Below are 20,940 nucleotides of genomic sequence, written 5' to 3'. Positions count from 1 at the left end.
CAAAAATCTACCACAAATCATGGCTTGCGCAGTAAGAGATTCTCAGATAAAGGACAAGTGATCATACATAATTGGCCAGTAAAGAAACCAGGTGGAGCAATGACATCAGCTAAAGGACATTTAGCAGAAATTCAGTCTATCTTAGGGTCCGCTTTGGATGTAAGCAACGGCGTCTTCTGTAAAACTCTGCCCCAACATGGACAAAGAGGCAGTATAGAATTGACTTTTCAGGATCCCGACATGTGGCGAGGATTTGGATCCATCAGAGATAAAGCAGTGCCAAGCTGCATTAATTCTTAACTTACTTTGCAAGTTAACGGACTGCTTACAAAATAAGCAAGTCATATATGAAGAACGAGCAGGATTCAGAAGTGGATACAGCACTATAGTTCAGTGTTTTATATTAAGCTATATTGCAAGGAAGTATTCCAAGGAAAATAAGAAACCTGTCTATGCTGCTTTCACTGATCTTACAGCTGCTTTCGACTCTATTAACAGAAACAGATTATGGGAAAAGCTACACAGTTTAGGGATTGATATCAGACTTTTAAGAGTGATACGGGAACTATACAGCCATACAGAAATGAGGGTTAGAGTCGGCTTAAATGGTTCCCTGACAGAAGCCTTAAAAACAACCCGAGGAGTAAAACAGGGATGCCTTCTGACACCTACCCTCTTTAACATCTATATGAATGATCTGGTGCCTTTCTTATCTTCAGTTGATTCTCCTTCTCCAGTTATCAGGAACAGAAAGATCTTCATTCTGATGTATGCAGATGATTTAGTGCTCCTTTCCCTATCTCATTCAGTGTCTATTGTTAGCAAGAACACTTGTCAATATACTACTCCAAAACCAAGGCAATGGTTTTCGGCAGAAACTCTCCAAAGCACAAATGGATCCTAGACCAACATAACAAAGAACAAACCCAACTATTCAGATATCTGGGGGGTTGTTCCCACTTAAGATTTGAAACGATTTAAAATACAACGTTTTTAATAAAATCGATTCAAAATAACACTGTTCTTATCCCGCTATCTGAATCGCTTTGTTCATCGTTCCCATCTGGTTATTTAAATCGAAGTTTTTACCTGCAAGCGTTCCTACTTGGCATGAAATCGGTGTTTAAATAAAGCGATTCTTCTCCTCCATACCTTATTTGGAGCTGTCAATCAATAGTACGTCAGAATGACGTAACGTTAATCCGGAATATTTGGAAGCGATTTATCTTTTGGCATCGTTTCCATTTCATTGACTGTTTGTGAATTTAGCGAATTTAGGAAACCCAAGCTCTTTCCAGAGGAACTATGGGATAGGTTTTGCATGACAGCATCCCCTCTTCATGTCTCCCAAAAGACAGCCAGGGAGAATCCCTTCAGAGAGCACAGAGATCAATGAAGGAGGCTGCTGGAAAAGCAGGGAGGGAGCACTCTTCCCAAAGATTCTCTTTCCAGGGTTGGAGGAGAAGGCAGATTCCATTTGAGAAATGGAGGGAGAAAGGCTCTATCCCCCCGCCCCCCCCATTGATCAGAGCCCTTCCCTGCCTGGGTGAGATCAGATGCCTCCTCGCGAGGAGGCTTCCCTTCCCTGTCTGGGCGAGATCAGATGCCTCCTCGCGAGGAGCCTTCCCTTCCCTGTCTGGGCGAGATCAGAGCCCAAGTGGGCAGGGAATGCCTCTTCGAGAGGAGCCTTCCCTTCCTGCCTCTCCTCCGTTAGAAATGGGCTCTCCCCACACAGAGGGGAGGTTGCAATCCACCTCTTATTGAAAGACCACAGCGGACAAAGGGGTGAGGGAAGCAAAAATGGCCACAGCCACGACGGATGGGGACAGAAAGGGCAACTCCCCCAAGGCCAGCCCCATCGCAGTCCGCTCCTCCCATCCATCTAACACGATTCAAAGGCTGTCGTTCCTATTTAAATACTCCGGTTCCTAACTCGAATCAAGGGAAAAACGTAGGTCGGACCCTAGTGTTTTTTTAACACGCGTTAAATGAGGAAAATTCGATTTAAATTTTTATCCCGCTCTACGATTCGATTTGTAGTGGGGACGATTGCGGGTTGCTCTAGAACCGTTCTAGGTTTAAATCGGATCCTAATAGGAACGCCACTCCTTGGATTCGATTCAGAACGCGGGGTTTCACCTAGTGGGAACAACCCCTGGGCATAGTTTTCAGTGAGTCCCTTTCTTGGAAAAACCATAGGGAGGCAGTAAAACTGAAAGCTGACAAAACAGTCAGAGCCTTGTTGAAATTCTGTTATAACCAGGGAGGCCAGTTCATTGAACCTGACTTAAAATTGTTCAACAGCAGAGTCATTGCTCAGATGCTTTATGGTGCAGAAATAAGGGATCAGATATCAACACTGGCAAAGCCTTGGAAATATTACAAAACAAATTTCTCCGAAAGCTCTGCACTTTACCAAATGGAAGTCCTGCACCTTTTTTGCGCACTGAATTTGGCTGCCCCTCAGTTAAAACAAGAATAGATTTTACACAGATGAGATATTTTAAACATATTGCTATCTTACCAACTAATCATCTCCCAGCTTTGTGTTATTTGGAAATGTGCAACAACCAGTTCTGGAAATCAAATTTTCAAATTCTTTTACAAAAATATAACTTTTCTGGATTGAACGCTGTTAATGGCATGGATAAGAGGCGATTAAGAGAAATGAGACCACCCGACTTACCGGGATGGTCTAGTTGCTGGCAGGGGTGAGGAGGCGAGAGGATGGAGCTGCCATGCCATGCGTGGGGTGGCCCTGCAGCCGCCATGGCGGCGGAGCTTTTCACTGGCCCGTGCGGGCGCAAACTACCACTCCCAGGCTCCCCTGGGGCGGCGGGAAACATCAGGGGGCCAGGGCCGCTTCCGGGCTGGGAAAACTACATTTCCTGGCCTCCTTTGCTGGCGGAAGTGGCCCCGATTGGCCCTTCGCCTGGGCAGCCCAGGACCTGATTGGCCGGGAGGCGGGCCTTAACGTGGGCTCGGGCCAGTCATTGGCTGAGGAGCCCAAAAAGGCTCCGGCCGCCCGGGCGTCGGCGCCATTTTCAGCTGGCTGGATTGAACGCTGTTATTGGCATGGCTAAGAGGCGATTAAGAGAATTCCTTTTTTGGACTGATTCAAGAAAAGATCTGCAGTCAATTAGGACCTCACAATTCTCCTTTTGGTTCTCCTTTTTGCAGACTGAACATTTTAGAGCCAGATATTTGACTAAACTCAAGTCGCCTACTTTGAGAATTGCTTTCACTGAGCTACAACTTCAAGTAATGCCTTCTGCGGTTCTAGACGGACGCTACAACAAAGTGCCTTTTGAGAACAGAGTGTGCATCTTCAGTCAGCCTCAGGTGGAGGATATTGTTCTCTACTTGTTAGTTTGTCCATTGTACAGCAACCCTAGAAATAAATTGTTAACACCTTGCTGACAAACAAAAGTGGAAGCGCTACTGTTGATTCGGTCCCATTCCTTTTGAGTGATACCAATGATTATGTTACACATATAACTTTATCGCACTGCGTTCCTTCCACGCGTTCTGAGAACGGAACGGAAGGAGTAGGGATGAGTGCGGAACGAGTGGGGGACGGATTTTACCGCACGCATCCGTCCCTCATTCGTTCCGTTCCCCCTCTCTTCCGTTCTTAATCTGTTCCAGAGGGGGAAATTTTTGAGAACTGTTCTGAACAGTTCTCAAAAAGCGTCCCCTCTGGAACGGAAGGGGCAGGGAAGAGAGGGGGAACGGAACGAGTGAGGGACGGGTGTGTGCGGTAAAATCCGTCCCCCACTCATTTCCGTTTCCTGCTGGGCCGGGCCGAGAACCCGGTGCGATAAACTTCATAGAGTGGCTCTTTTTGCCACGGCTGCAAAAAAGATTAGGAAGAGAGAGTTGAAGAAAATTGCCGTAAATTGCCATGGAGACGCCAAGTATTAATTAGATTTCATGATTATATTATATATGTTTACTAATATCCAGGAAAGATGTCTCTTTTTCCTTTTGTCCTTTTTAATACTTAACTATTTTAACTGCACACTAAATGTTGGGACACTTTTTGTCCTCTGTATTCTGTGCCTTTTGTTTTAAATGGTTTATGCTTTTTGATAAGCTCTTTTTGTCATGGCTTTTGGCTAGTACAATGAACGTTAACTTGAACTACCCTTCCTCTGCAACTACCCTTGAATGGGGTTGGAGTGGATTGAGCTTGCAGTCTCTTTTAACTCATTTCAGCATAGAATAAGCAAAGAGATAGTAGAGGAATACCTGTTTAACCTAAATGAATATAAGTCTCTAGGACCAGATGAGCTACATCCAAGGGTATTAAAAGAACTGGCAAATGTCATATCGGAGCCATTGGCAATAATCTTTGAGAACTCCAGGAGAACAGGAGAAGTGCCAGCAGAATGGATGAGGGCAAACGTTGTCCCCATCTTCAAAAAGGGGAAAAAAAGATGATCCCAACAATTATCGTCCAGTCAGTCTGACATCGATACCAGGAAAGATTCTAGAGCAGATAATTAAACAAAAAGTCTGTGAACATCTAGAAAGCAATTCCATAATCACAAAAAGTCAACACGGGTTTCAGAGAAACAAGTCATGCCAGACAAATCTGATCTCTTTCTTTGATAAAATTACCAGCTTGGTAGATGAAGGGAATGCTGTGGATATAGTATATCTTGATTTCAGTAAGGCCTTTGACAAGGTTTCCCATGATATTCTTGCAAACAAGCTTCTAAAATGTGGGCTAGACAAGGCAACTGTTACATGGATTTGTCATTGGTTGACTGGCCGAACCCAAAGGATGGTCAGCCATGGCTCCTCTTCTTCATCCTGGAGAGAAGTGACCAGTGGGGTGTCCAGTGGGGCTCTGTCCTGGGCTCAGTGTTATTCAACATCTTTATCAATGACCTGGATGACAGAAGTGGGAGCATACTTATCAAATTTGCAGATGACACCAAATTAGGAGGAATAGCTAATACTCCAGAGGACAGGATCAAGATTCAAAATGACCTGAATAGACTAGAAAGCTGGGCCAAAGCTAGCAAAATGAAATTCAACACGGAGAAATGTAAGGTATTGCACTTAGGGCAGAAAAATGAAAAGCACAGATATCGGATTGAGGACACCTGGCTGAATGAAACTACGTGTGAAAGGGATCTAGGAGTCCAAGTAGACCAGAAGTTGAACATGAGTCAGCAATGCGATGCGGCAGCTAACAAGGCCAATGCGATTTTAGGCTGCATCAATAGAAGTATAGTGTCTAGATCAAGGGCAGTCATAGTGCCACTATATTCTGCTCTGGTCAGGACCCACCTGGAATATTGTGTCCAGTTCTGGGCACCACAATTCAAAAAGGACATTGAGAAACTGGAGCATGTCCAAAGGACGGCAACTAAAATGGTGAAAGGTCTGGAAACCTTGCCCTATGAGGAACGACTCAGGGAGCTGGGGATGTTTAGCCTGGAGAAGAGAAGGTTAAGAGGAGATATGATAGCCCTGTTTAAATACTTTAAGGGATGTCATATTGAGGAGGGAGCAAGCTTGTTTTCTGCTGCTCCAGAGACTAGGACCCGAAGCAATGGATGTAAACTACAGGAAGAGATTCCACCTCAACATTAGGAGGAACTTCCTGAGAGTAAGGGCTGTTCGACAGTGGAACAAACTCCCTCAGAGTGTAGTGGAGTCTCCTTCCTTGGAGGTCTTCAAGCAGAGGCTGGATGGCCATCTGTCAGGGATGCTTTGATTGAGATTTCCTGCATGGCAGAATGGGGTTGGACTGGATGACCCTTGTGCTCTCTTCCAGCTCTATGATTCTATGATTCTATGAGTCTATGAGTTTGGATCTCCATCTCATGGGAGTACTTCAGTTGTGGATTCCTGCCTGGCAAGGGATTGGATTAACTGGTGCTTCCAGTCCCTTCAAGCTCTCTGAGTCTATGGTTTTATGGATCTCCATGGCTCTTTTCCAGTTCATTTGTACTTTCAGGTGCCTGGGTCATTGCTCACTGATGGGACAAAGAAAAGGAACCTTGGTGAGCCCTTGGGTTGCATAAGAGCTGTTTGATGACAGTGTCACAATGATATGCCACTCCTTTGCTTATAGTGTATAAAAGATGTGAGAGGGCTACAAAACCAAGAAGTCAAGCTTGGCATTCCATCCACCAAAGAGGAGAAGAGATAGATATACAGACAAAGTGAGTACCCCAATGGTATTTATTTATTTATTCAGAATATTTATAACCTGCTCTTCAGCCACATTGGCTCTCAGAGCAGAATTCAGACTGAAAAATCATGCTATGATTTTCTTTTTAAACTCTTCCACTCCTCTGATAGATGCTTAGAATCTTAGAACCATAGAATCATAGAGACCGCACGGGCCATCCAGTCCAACCCTCTGCCATGCAGGAAATCCAATCAAAGCATCCCCAATAGATGGCCATCTAGCCTCTGCTTTTAACGGTACAAATTTCTCATCAGGGTTTCAAAGGGGGTTAAGATGCACACATCTTTCGGAGAGGTGAGATGGAATATTTCTGACTTTGAAATCTAGACAAGCGTTTGAACAACAGGATGAATTGGGAAAGAGGGATTTTTACATCCTCTACATATTTTTTAAAGAAAAGATCCTAAACCAAGAGCAACTTAGAGTTTATACCAACCAGAATACTCTCGGTTGCTCCTGGAGCATTCTGACCCCAGAGCTGCCATCTTATATTTGTGCTTTTTATTTAACCCAACTAAATGTGACACACTATATTTATACCTGTTGAAATCCATTTTGTTTGTTTTGGCCCAGATTTCCAATCCATTAGGGTCATTTTGAGATCTGAACTCATATTTTGAAATATTAGCTACTCCTCCAAACTTAATGTTATCTACAAATTTGATAATCACAACTTCTATTCCATCTTCCACGCCATGTAGAACAATGTTGAACAATGCCTAGTCCAAGACAGATCCCAAAGGCACTAGCTACTAAACTCAGGGTAAAGAGTAGCCTTTTACTCTCACATTGGAAAAAAACATGAAAGTACTGCATTTTTGTAGAATGTTGCAAACTGGATAAGGAACAGGAAAATGACTCTGTGGAAGTAATAAACTCTGTACCAACCATTTTATGCTCTCCTGCAGGTGCAAATGGGGTCAGATTCTCGCTCCCATTTCTCTCCTTTTCAATTCTTGGTCATCACTTTTCTCCTGCAAGGTATGGCTCTATTGAGTTTCTCCAACACAACCGAGACTGCGACCACACTGCAGAATTAATGCAGCTTGGCACTGCTTTATCTCTGATGGCTCCATGCTACAGGAACCTGGGATTTGGATTTTGTTGTGGCACCAGAGCACTCTGATAGAGAAGGCTCTCACTGAACTACAAATCCCAGAACTCCATAGATTGACACCACTTTAGCTCCAATCTATGGAATTCTGGGATTTGTAGTTCAGATAATTCTGCAGTGTAGATGCAGCCGTCTTACAAAGTAAGAAGTAAGACAGGATAGCTAAATAGTAAAATCATGGGGTTTGCACTCAAAAGGTCCCAGGTTCAATATGTGGAACCTCTCATCTGGAAGAGGGGTCAGTACTCCTGGAAGCAGCAATGGACCCGGGATGTATTCGGGTGGCAAATTAGGCGGCAAAAACCTTATGATACTATCAGGGTGCCACCTGAATTAAGATTTAAGTTGGGTAGAGGTAAATCAATTTATTAAGCCATGGGATAAGCTCCTATATTGGGTCCAGCCTACTTATGGGATTGCCTCCGTCCATATAATCCGCCCTGCAATCTTAGGTCCTCTGGGACAAACTTATTACAGCCAATAAAGACCAGGCTGGCTATGGTCACCCAGAGGATGTTTTCATCTGTCTCTACCAAATTATGGACTGGCCTGCCGGAGGAGATCTGACATATCACTAAACTTGACAGTTTTAAGAAGGCTGTCAAGACGGATCTTTTCCAACAGGCCTTCCCTGAATGATTGGCCCAGTTGCCCCCACTGATATGGATTGTTCTAATGACTGCCCCATGATGTCTTGTTCTTGTTGCTACTAATTTTAACTATATTTTATTATAGTTTTGTTGTATTGTGGGTCGTTTTAACGAGGGATGGGATATTGGGATTTATTTTATTGTGCTATACGGTTTTTATGGATGTAAGCCACCTTGATCTTATTGAAGAGGCAGGATAGAAATAATAATAATAATAATAATAATAATAATAATAATAATAATGGAGCAAGCTTATTTTCTGCTGTTCCAGAGACTTGGACACAGAGCAATGAGTCCAAACTACAGGAAATGCTATTCCAGCTCAACATTAGGAAGAATGTCCTGATAGTAAGAGCTGTTCGACAGTGAAATATGCTGCCTTATAGTATAGTGGAGTTGTTGTTATTATTATTATTATTATTATACTTTATTTATGTAGCACGGTAGATTTACACAGTGCTGTACATACAATCAGAATTATTATATTTCGCTAAGAACTGAGACTGACTCAAAAACAACACAAGTAGCTTGAAGTTCAAACAAAGTTTACTACTGGCTTTAATCTATACAGTCACCCCTTTGAACTCGTGGGTATCCATTCCAGACCCCTCCACAAGTTTGAAATATAGAGCACATTCAAGCCCCATGGGCTTGAATGGGGTGCATGCATGCAGAGCATGTGCCACAGGGGCACCCCCCCATTACTTTTAATAGTGGTCTCCCCTCCAAGGATTTCCAAGACTGCACATTTCAAGACCATGAACTTGGAGGGGCAACTGTATATACTGTATATACATAGAGGCTATATCTTAATCTAGCTAGTGAATAGTTCAGGTTAAGAAAAAAATATTTATCCCACCATCTTTCCAAAGAAAGTTCATGGAGAAGGAAGATTGAGGACCCAACAGGGCAGGAGAAAATCTTTGAAAAAGTGTGAATCCCAAAAGAGGGAGTGACCTAAGTCACGTGATGAGTTTAAATTCAAGAGAGGAGGGGCTGCATGCAGGAAATCCCTATCTATATGAGAAGGGGAAAAGAGAATGCAACATCTTCTAACAGCAAGAAGGTTAAACACATGGCAAAAAATGCCCCTGCTAATTCTTCTTTCGATATCTCCAAAACACTTTGGACTGTGCTGTTCCAACTAATTTGGGCAAACCTGATCCTCGTCTGGGACTGGTAAGCATCACAGTGAAAGACCTCAATTCACTTTGGATGCATCTACACTATAGAAATGATACCACTTTAAGTGCTGTAGCTCCAAGCTATGGAATCCTGGCAATGGTAGGTTTTATAAGGACTTCAGCCTTTTCTGCCAAAGAGTGCTGGTGCTTCACCAAATTACAAATCCCTGGATTCTGTGGAGGCATTACTGTTACAATAATGTGAAGCGACATTATCTCTACTGTGTAGGCGCACCCTTTTCTACTCAGGATTTATCACACAGGGTTTCACTGCCAAATGAATAACTGTTGCCTCGTGAGTAATAATTTAACCAAGTGAGCTGTTAGGTTTAAAGAATGCAGCGTAAATGAATTGCAATGAATGGAATGCAATGAACTGAGCAACGTACACGGAGTTTAAAAATGCTGAAATACAACCATTTCTTCATCCCTGGCCACATCTTCCTGCAGTCAGAGACGTTGTTTCCTGCCCTGTTGGTTGGATATCACATAAGAGCACTTGCTTTGGCTTATTCAAGAAACCAATGATGAATTGGTATGACGCAGAGGTAAGGCATGCTTTACGGAACATTTGCTCCATCAAAAGACAAAGCCCCGTTTTTTGCTATTGAACTTAAAGGACAGCATATACACTGCAGAATTCAGGCAGTTTGACACCACTTTAACTGCCATGGTTGAAAGCTATGGCGTTCTGGGGTGTGTAGGTTTGTGATATATTTTGTCTTCTCTGTCAGAGAGATCTGGCACCCACAACAAACTACAGATCCCAGGATTCCATAGGATGGAGCCATGACAGTTAAAGCTGTGTCAAACTGCAAACAGCAATTCAGTTTTTAATCTGTATTGTTTTTTTAAAACCACTGGCCCAGGACAGATGGGCTCTTTGTACCGTGGCGGTGGCGCAACTAGGGTTAGGGACCGCATGGCAACCGCACGATCCCTAATCTGAGCATGGACTGGCGGTGCTACAATGGCGGCCATTGTGACATAATGGACGCATAGCATCCTCAAGTTGCGCCACACAAGCGATGTCACGAGTGTCCTGTTGGATATGCAAATATCAAAACCACAAATATGGAGGGATGAGTGTATTATTAGTAATAATAAATAATAATAATAGTAATGTTTATTTATCATGCCCTTTCCACCAAAGGGTGATAGATCAAAACATATACATAAAAAAGAATGATAAAACACCACACTACAAAATACTAAAATACTAAAATAATATACTTATATGGTAAAAACAAAGTCAGACAAAATAATAACAACGACCACCTGAGGATAGTATTAGTGAGTCCTCTGTGCTCAACAGACTAAGAATAGCAGCTCCATTTATATACCGCAACAAGCTGGGAATTCATTTTAGTGACCTCAAAAGGAGGCAAGCCTGAGTTGACCTTGAGCCCCTGACTGGAATTGAACTCGCAGCCTTATGGTTTTGATTGAGTGGATGCAGTACAGGCATTTAACCACTGCGCCACCAGGCCTCCTAAACACTAAACAAGCCCCTTCCGACTAAACAAATGAGGTATTTTTTATCTGCCACAAAACCCCAGTGTCAACCATTAATGATCAATAAAATCTTTTGCACCAGTGGCTTTTTGAAGCCTTAATAGCAGATAAACTTCTTCAGGAGGCCTGGACTGGAAACTTACACTGCAGTGCTCAACCTGATTCTTTAAGCCAACAGCTCTTTCTCTTTCTTGCTTCTCAGACAGCATGCCAGGTTAAGTTCCAGGAGAGCCATCTTGCATCCTTGCTCAATGAGGATGAGATGAGGGCCGTATCCTCTTTCATCAAGATGAACCACAAACCAGTGGGTCACATCTGGATTGGACTGCAGGATATTGGATGGGAATCGGTGAGCGCGAATGGGATCTGGGAGTCTTAGTGGACCACAAGCTGAACATGTGTCTTGTTCAGCTTGTGTGATGTGGCAGCTAAAAATGCCAACATGATTCTGCAGCAATAAGATAACAGTGTCTCCACTGTTAAAGGATATAATGGTGCCTATTCTATTCTGCCTTGGTGAGATCTCATCTGGAATCCTATTCCAGTTCTGGGCACCACAATTCAAAAAGGATGTGGACAGGTTGGAGCATTTCCAGAGGACAGTGACCAAAATGGTGAAGGGTCTGGAAACCATGAAGCCCTCTGAGGAGTGGCTGAGGGAGCTGAGTATGTTTAGCCTAGAGGAGAGGTAAAGGGGGGACATGATAGCCCTGTTAAATATTTGAAGGGATGTCATGTTGAGGATGGAGCAAGCTTGTTTTCTGCTGCTCCAGAGGCTAGGACACCTAGCTACATTCAAGCTACAGGAAAGAAGATTCTACATAAACACTGGGAAATGGGCTGCCTATGAAGGTGGTGGACTCTCTTTCTTTGGAGGTTTTTCAACAGAAGCTGGATGGCCATCTGTCCCAGCGAAGGCTTTGATGGTTGTCTTCCTACATGGCAGAAAGGGGCTGGAGGGATGGCCCTTGGGGTCTCTTCGGACTCTAGTATTCTGTGAGTCTATGAAGCTTTTCCTCCTTATCAGTCTTCAGACTTAGACCAAGGACCTGTATTCCTGTGATCTCTGGGATAGTGAAATGACCCTGGCAGCTGAATAGCAGGGCCAGGCTGAAACTCTCAGAGGTTGTGCAGACCAGCAAGAAAAGCCGGCCTGGGGATGGAGTCGGGGTGTAGCATCCATATGACGCACGCCCCGGCTCTGACCCCAGGCTGGCATGATGCCGCGCACCACACTACATGGCATGCAGCATCATGGCGTTCCTCTGGCGCAACAGCCACATGACACAGCATTGAAGAAGAACCGTAAAGCCACGGCACCACAGCTATTGTGCCCTGCAAAGGCCAGATCGGGGCTGCGACATGCAGTTGCTGCTGCCCCAATCTGGCTGTAAAGGGGTGGCTGGAGGCCGTCCCTAAGGGACAGTCTGTGCAGCCCCTCAGTTTCCCCAAACTTTTACCTTAGCTTTATGAGATGGTTGAGTGCAGGCTCCTTATTTTTCAGTATAAAAGGTGGGACTCTGACTCTGCAATTTTCCATTCCTTGCCATGCTTTTAGTGTCATTGTCCCTAGTTCACCAGGTTTTTGGCATTCCTCCAAACAATGCTTGCAAAAGGTGGAATATTTTTCCTTCTGCCATAGTTTGTCAGCTTCAAACTATTGAATGTGGTGGCCTATTGGGTTTTAACAAGACATGCAGGCCATTCCCTCCAACTGTCCTGGTTTGGAAGGGACAGTCCTGATAAATCCTATATTGTCCCACTTTCCCAGCTGCTTTTAAAATGCTCCAGTTATTCTCTCATCATAGGTTTTAGCATCTGTAAATCCTAATTCCCACATATTCCAGGAAAACATGATCACTCCCATCTAAGCATCCCTAAACAGGTTGGATTTTATGTTTTATTTTTGCTCTGTACCCAGGTAAGGAATTGGCAATGGAAAGATTTGTCTCCTGTCTCCTACATACCTTGGGCACCTGGACGACCCAGTAATAGCCCTAAAAGGGGGAACTGTGCAGAACTGTATTCTAAAGGTGAGGAGAAGGTTTGATTGCAAAGAACTGTGCATCTGTTGCTTAGTATTACAGCATTCACTGGGGAATTCCTTGTATCTGCTTTTTAAACTCACACATAAGAATGAAAAGTTGTCCAAAAAAACCACACACGCCCTTTGTTTTCCCTATTGGGTATGTTTAGAACCATTCTTACCATTTTCTCTATGATTTTTCACATTTCAGGACTTTTGTTGCTGTTGCTGTAGTTGCGAACAGTCACAAAATTTCTTTTGTGCAAAATACAGTGTTGTTCACACAGACACAAAAACACCACAAGGTTTTGTTGTTTGCTTGTTGCAATTGCTGCCTCATTATTGTTGTCGTTCTGTGCCTTCACATTGGCTCCGACTTATGGCAACCTTCTCCTAGGGTTGAATTGTTCAAAGGCTATTTCCCAGATTTGTTCAGAAGGGGTTTTCCTTTGCCTTCCTCTCAAGCCGAGAGAGTATGACTTGTCCAAAGTCACCAAGTGGGTCTCTGTGTCTGAGTGAAAATTAAAACTCTGGTCTCCGGTCTGCATGGGCCAAAAGACCTGTTTCTCCCCCAGTTCTGGCATCATGCTATTTGGATCACACACATCCCAAACTCCAGGCAGTCTGAAGGATAACTGGCACATTCTGCCCCAGAAATGGGGCATAACACTCTTAAAACAGTTTTGAAAAACTTACCCGTTACTCCAGATTTTCTGGGAAGATCCAGAGCCCTCTGTGGACCAAAAGCCCTGTTTCCCCACCACCATCACCATTCTGGCATCATCCTATTCAGACAATGTACATCCCAAACTAGTCTGGATGATGGCTGACATATTCTACCCCAGAAATGGCATGTTGCACCCTTAAAACAGTTTTTAAAAACTCACCCACTACTCTGGATCTTCCAGGAAGATTTTCTGTTCTTGCACCATGGAGGCTGTCTGCACAGGCACTGCCTGGCATTGCCACAGGTCTCTTGCTCTGAGGTCAGCGCATGGTGCCCAGCCATGTGATCAGGCTGGGTGCATTGTTCTAACCTCAGAATCGAGTGACCAATGGAAGATATGGATACACTGGACACCTGAGCAGGATGTCCATGCAGACAGACAGCGCATGGAGGACCAAGTAACAGGAAGAGGTTGGACCAGCTGCATGGCCAAGATACTCCAGATGGCCCCTGGAGTATCCTGGCCCATGCAGATAGGACCCAAGTCCAATACTCAAACGACTTTACTGCACTGACTCTTTAAAATAGTTCTACTGAATCAATAGCTGAGTGGCAAGTCAACACATAGGTAAATCTGACTGTTTCAGTGTTTTTACTCTAGTCAGGAGTAACAATAGGATTCAAGCGGCTCTCTGCTTTAACGTTTCCATGTCTCCATGTTTCCAGGAGTATAGTGTGTAGATGAAGGGAAGTGCTAATGCCACTGTATTCTGCTTGGGCCAGGCCTCACCTGGAATACTGTGTCCAACAGCTCTGGGTACCACAATTCAAGAAGGAAGTGGACAAGATGGAACATGTCCCAAGGAGGGCAATCAAAATGGTGGAAAATCTGGAAACCACCAAGCCCTATGAGGAGAGCCTTAGGGAACTGGGTATGTTTAGCCTGGGGAAGAGAAGGTTAAGAGGTGACATGATAGCCAATATTTGAAGGGGTTTCATATTAAAGGTGGAGCAAGCTTGTTTTGTGCTGCTCCAGAGACTACGACCTGGAGCAATAGATGCAAAATACAAGAAAAGACATTCCACCCAAATCTTAGGAGGAACTTCTTAACAGACAGAGCTGTTTGACAGTGGAATAACATACTCCTTTAGAAAGCAGTGGAATGTCCTTCTTTGAAGGTTTTTAAACAGAGGCTGGATAGTCATCTGTCGGGGATGCTTTGATTCTGTGTTCCTGCCTGGAAGGCCATTGGACTCAAAGGCATTTGGCACCTCTTCCAGTTCTATGATTCTATGATGCTATTCCATGTTGTTTTACCAGAAGATGTTATTTCAGCTAGAAGGCAATAGCAGGTCTGCTGACCTAATCTCTCTGTTTTCCCCCGCAGATTACATGCAATGGAGTAATGATGACTGTGATTTAAAACATGCCTATCTATGCCGATTTTCACAATTCTGAAGGCAGCAATAGATTGACACTTGGAGGGTGAAACTCACCTGGAGGCAACTATCTCTGGTGGTGGACTGAACCCTTCTGTTTTCTATATGCCAAGGCTATACAACCATAGAGGGGCTATGGGTCAGACTCTCTTTTCTCTGGGTTGGGTCACCAATAAAAGAAATTCTCTTCCAAAAGTTCTTCCCTATCTTTAGTTCTTTGTGGGTTTTTTGTGCTATGTGGCCATTTTCTGGAAAAGTTTATTCCTGCGGTTTTGCTGGCATCTTCAGAGAATGCTGACATGAAAGTGAGTGGGGTAGAATCATAGAGTTGGAAGAGACCGCAAGGGCCATCCAGTCCAACCCCATTCTGCCATGCAGGAAATCTCAATCAAATCATCCCTGCCAGATGGCCATCCAGCCTCTGTTTAAAGACTTCCAAGGAAGGAGACTCCACTATAATCTCCGAGGAAGGAGTGTGTTCCACTGTTGAACAGGAAGTTCCTCCTAATGATGAGATGGAATCTCTTTTCCTGTAGCTTGCATCCATTGGTTGAGAGGAAGTGATTTACATGTTCATCTATGTGTCCATGTGTTGCTGAATGGCAAGGCCTCAGGGTGGGAGGATATGCAGGAGGATATGTCTGTCTGTTTCATTAGCAATCCATTGCCTGCTGGGAAAACCTCTGACCCTGGGTGATGTCCATCTGCATGTGCGGAGTCTTGATTTTGGTGTGTTTTGGGACTAGTAGACAAACTTTGTTTACTTTCAAGGTTTCTCCTTTTCTGTTGAAGTTGCCATTCAACAACAGACCGACACACAGATTAACATGTAAATCTTTTCCTCTCAACCAAATGGAAGGCTTTCTCCCAGTCCCACCACCATCATAGAATCATAGAGTTGGAAGACACCCCAACGGCCATCAAGTCATGCAAAAATACACAACCAAAACACCCCTGCAAAATGACATCCAGCCTATGTCTAACTCCCAAGAGGTCCAAAGACACTCCAAAGCAACATCTCCCACTGTCAAGCAGCTCTTAACATGAGGAGGTTCTTCCTAATGCTGAGGTGTTTTCCTGTAACTTGAATCCATTGCTCAGTGTCCTAGTTTCAGGACCTGCAGGGGGAAATTTTTCTTTATCTTCTGTATGACATCCCTTCAAATATGTCAACACAGCTTTCATATCACCCCTTAACCTTCTCATCTCCAGGCTAAACTTACCCAGCTCCCTAAGTCTCTCCTCATGGGGCATGGTTTCCTTCACCATTTTATTCGCCCTCCTTTGGACACATTCCAGTTTCTCGACATCCTTCTTGAATTGTGGTGCCCAGAACTGGACACAGTACTCCTGGTGAGGATTGACCAAAGCAGAATAGAGTGGTACTATGACAATGGATGGCACAAGTATCTCAGCTGGCAGAGGAGAGTGGCCAGGGTTTGGGGAGGGATAAACAGAAGTGACAGACTCACTGGGTGTTCACCTGCCTCTGAGGTGTCTCCCAGTGTGGTCCACAGCTCTAGTAATGCTTCTGCTCCCAAATAAAATAATTTTTCCTACAGTCCCAAAATAGTACAGCAGAGAATGAAACACTGTCAAGAGGTGTGCTTCTCATCCCTGTCGCTTTAGACTGAAGGATCAAGGGTTCTTTGCTTTTTGTCACCTAATAAGTATCTATTTGTAAATCCTTTTTATCAAGTTCTGGTCACCTAAGCTTCCAGCCCATGAATCATGGTCAAGTGCCAACAAGCAATGTTAGCATCTACTCACAGGCCCAAGAAAGTATCCATGGATCAATATTTTCTCATCTATTGGCTGTGATACACATAAGAAGCTCTCTTCCAAGTGTGAACAGTCTTTTCTTCTTCTTTCTTCTCTAATCCACTCACAAAAATACATCTGCAATTTTAAAAACAGTTGTGACACGACCAGTTCAGTCCCTTTAAACATGTGTTTATCTTTGTCCTTTCTCTGATCCAGAACAAGTAAAAAACATACATTTCAAAGAGGTGAATTGAAAGACACTGCTGTGTTAGTCTGGAAAACGAGTCTGCAGATGGCTCTTGTAGCACCTTTGAGGATAACTGAAGTTGGTGACAAAAAAGTGAGGAAGATGTATGGCAGAATTGGGTTGGATTGCATGGCCTTTGGGGGGGGGGTCTCTTTCAATTCTAGGATTCCATGATTTTATGATTCCGGAACCAGAAAACATCTGGTAATATAAAAAAAATAAAATCTGGTGAAAGAAATGAAAATGGTCAGAATTCCAACATCCACCAGAGAGGAAGACATCTTGCTTTCCTCAAAGAGGGGCCGACCTATCCAGGATACCTCACTTTTGTTTCTTGGCATCTTGGGAGCTTTTGCAAGGTTTCACATCGTGTGAGCAGGCTATAATACTCCATCCATGCAGTTCTTTTCCACTTCTAAACTCCCCCTCCCTGACCGGAAGGCAAAATTCTAACACCGGAAGATCAGCTCCAGTGGAAATGGGGTCTCCCAGATTTTCTGCTTTGTTTCATTTGAATTAATGTTTACCTTAGTCTGTCTGTATCAATTAGAAAGCCACTCACAAGAAGTACATTAAACCTTTCTTTAGTCTAAAGCTGCTTGTGAGACCACTTTGGGAAGGTAGATTGGGATGTCGTTTGTTCCCCCCCCCCCTTCCCATCCCTAGTATCACTTGAGTAGCAGAATGGAATGATACATATATCCTTGACCTCACTGAATCCAAAGTCATCTATAAATATAAGGAGAATATGTGTATACATATGTGTGTGTGTGTGTGTGTGCGTGCACACACACACCGTGGCTCCAATACTGTGGAACCTAGATATTGAGTGCATGGCATGGATGGGCATCTCAGGATCCTTTTGTTCTTAAAATTGATTTAATAATTAATTTTTTATTAAAAAAATTAACCTGATGAAAAACAGACTGCAAGCTGGAGTAACATTTTAATCATTAAGGCGCGTTACAGCAGCAGCCAAACTGGGTGACTCCTCCGTGCTGCAAAGAAGAAGTGCCAAAATGGCGCTTCTCTTTGCGGCACAGATATGATGCCACAAGGCGCCAATGGCGCACTCGCAGCGTCATATGTGCTGCGCGACGTGCGTATGCAGTGCATCCGCTACGTAAAGATGATGGCCCCCGTGTGGAATGGGCACCACCACTTTGTACGGACTGGGTCCGTATTAGGGTTAGGGTTAGGTTTAGTTTCTAACCCTAATACGGACTCAGTCCATACTTTATGCCCATCTGTAACAGGCCTATGACACCTCTGAGTTTCTCTAGGGACAAAATTGGAGTTATGTTGTAGCCAAGGGTCCGTAGGGGAATTTTATTATGTTGTTATTAGCTCAAATATTGCAAGAGGGGCTGGCTACAAGAGCCCACCGAAATCGCCCTCCCGATATGTATACGGAGTAGACCAGGGGATCCCAATAAATAAAGCTGAGACGGATATTAATAACTAGATGTCTAATTTATTGAAATAGGGGGAAAACACATGCGTTGCGCATACACTCACACACACACTCAGAACTCAGGAAAATTAGGGTTGGAAAATAGGAACAGATTTCAGGCGTCACTAATGGAGATGCTTACCAGAATGTAGATTCCCTCCGGGAAGCGAATGGGGTGATGGACAGTGAGGCAAGCCTGCTCCGCAACCTGGGTTTGAGCAGAAATGCCGGCTACCAAAACAGAGGTCCGACTGACGTGGAGTAAGTAGACCTTGTAAATGGCGTGCTGAGCAGCCAAAGTGGGGACCTTTTATAGGCCAAATCTGGCCTGGGGCAAAGAGGCTGGCTTGGCCAAAACAAAGGTGTTTAATTATTTTCTTTTCACCTGGATGTCTGGATCTGATAACATCAATGACTTAACAGATTTGAGGAGGGGGTGATAGCTTCAGGCAAGGCAAACATTTGCTCTTCCTGATCTTATGATAATCCCTTCATGCGACTTCCCAGACCTTCTAAGATGTTAATGTGGCTGCTCCCCTCAGGGGAGGTGTACATGTCCTCTCGCTTTGCCAGTAATGGAGGACAGGCTGCTAGAGTTCGTCCAGGGGTCATTAAGGGTTATCATTGATTCCAAAATTTATATAAAACAGCCTGGGTAGCAATGTCTGGGAAGGTTCATTTTTCCACAGGGCCTCCTGTAATTCCATTTGATGCTTCCCTCTGCAGGGCTTCAAACTCTTTAAACAGCTGAGCAACAACATGTTTAGTTTTTTGTGGGGTTTTTGGGCTACGTGAGCATGCTCTAGAAGAGCTTATTCCTGATGTTTCACCAGCATCTGTGGCTGGTATCTTCAGAGAATGCTGGCATAGAAAAGAGTGGGAGATACACACACACACTGTGTGACCCTGGGTAGGGAGGAGTGATTTCCATGTTAATCTGTGTATTGTTCTGTTGTTGAATGGCAAGACCTCAGGTGGGAGGATATGCAAAGAGGAATTGTGTCTGTTTAATTAGAGATCTGTTGTCTGCTGGGAAGGAATAAAATCTTCTAGAACATGGCCACAGAGCCCCAAAAACCCACAAAAAACTAGGGATGGCAGCCATGAATGCCTTCGACTTCACAGGATAATGTTTTGCTTTTTAGAAAAGGGTGCAGAGTAGAGTTAGCAAAAGGGAAGTCTGGATGAACACCCCAGAAATAGAAAGGAAAGGAGAGATGCAGAAAGCAGGAAAAAACAGAGGGCGGGGGGTGGGGGAGCATCATGAGAGACGAATCTAGACATTTCTAACTGAAGCTCGATGGTTCTGTTACTTTGTTTGGCTTGTTTGTCCAGGAAATTTGTTGCCACTAAAAAATAATAATCTGAAAACCTATGTCCTGTGAGTCATGGAGAAATTTCCTTAGGAAGTAAAATTTCTGAACAACAAGCATAGGACAAAGTGGTAGTAACTATTATTTGTGTGGTTTTCAGAGTCACTGAACTGGAGGCTTTGGTACAGAGAGGGAACATTAATTTTTGGAGGCATTTTAAGGTTACATCGGTACATTAGTCCCAAATTTCAAGAGGTAATTGAGCTATTCCAGATAGAACTGATTAAGACCTCTATTCAAATCTTGCTTTCTAGCCTTGAAGAAGAACTGTTTGAACAGTCTATATAACAAGAGATCTGATGAACAACCACAAAAATGGTGGCAGAAGAGGAATTTGTATGACTTATGATTGTAGATGGAAATGGTCTATATCTTAGTGCTAGTAGAATCAATTGAACTTAAAGAAGTGATGATCCAGCAGGTCCCCTGGGCTTACTTGCTTTTCCTTGGGTTTAAGGACTAAATGCATCTATTTTAGTTGGCAATAACCAATAGAATTCTATCCCTACAGTTGTGCATTCTTGGACAAATCATCACTACCTTCTATCAAGAATCCTAGAATTGGAAGAGATCCCAAGGGCCATCCAGTCCAACTTCCTTTTAGACAATCAAAGCATCCATGACAGATTCATCCTCCATTGAAAAACCTCCAAAGAAGGAGACTCCACCACCCTCCAAGGCACCGTCTTGTCTTCCACTGTCCAACAGCTCCCACAATTAGGAGGTTCTTCCTAGTGTTTAGATGGAACCTCTTTTCCTGCAGTTTGCATCCATTGCTCCAGGTCCTATTCTCTGGAGAAGCAGAAATCAAGCATGCTCCATCCTCAACATGACACCCCTTCAAATATTTACACAGGACTATTGTGCCACCTCTTAACTTTCTCTTCCTCAGCCTAAACATACCCAGCTCCCTAAGTCTTTCCTCATAAGGCATGGTTTCCAGATCTTTCATCAGTTTAGTCACCCCCTTTTAGGGTGTCACCTGTTGCAGTCTGCACCCCATCCTCAATATGTTACCCCTTCAAATATTTAAACATGGCTGTCACATCACCCCTTAACCTTCCCTTTTCCAGCCTAAACATACCCAGCTCCCTAAACTATTCCTCACAGGACATGGTTTCCTCTTGATGCTGCTTGATACACTGGGATTGCAGAATCAGCTCCTGTGCATTATCCCCATTGCACAAGGGGGTGCTCTGGCAAAGGCTCATGCAGTGGTGTCACACCTTTAGCAGAAGGTATGGAGCAGTACAACCATTATGGGACTGTACAACCGAATATTTACACTACCCAGGC

The 20,940-nt window shown here is 43.9% G+C and overlaps 1 protein-coding gene across 1 annotated transcript; it reads left to right on the top strand.

Moving 5' to 3' along the window:
- The first annotated feature begins 7,125 nt into the window (after positions 1-7,125).
- Positions 7,126-12,724, top strand: LOC149311540 (C-type lectin-like). The gene is made up of 4 exons (XM_089526579.1): positions 7,126-7,192; positions 9,610-9,707; positions 10,877-11,023; positions 12,596-12,724. Exons 1-4 carry the CDS (start codon positions 7,126-7,128, stop codon positions 12,722-12,724), a joined length of 441 nt encoding a protein of 146 aa, XP_089382705.1.
- Positions 12,725-20,940: the final 8,216 nt, after the last annotated feature.

Source organism: Sceloporus occidentalis, unplaced genomic scaffold, assembly GCF_023333645.1.
Source record: "Sceloporus occidentalis isolate IW3139 unplaced genomic scaffold, rSceOcc1.0.p SCAF_5, whole genome shotgun sequence".
Lineage (NCBI taxonomy): Eukaryota > Metazoa > Chordata > Lepidosauria > Squamata > Phrynosomatidae > Sceloporus > Sceloporus occidentalis.
This window is presented reverse-complemented; position numbering and strand designations above follow the sequence as displayed.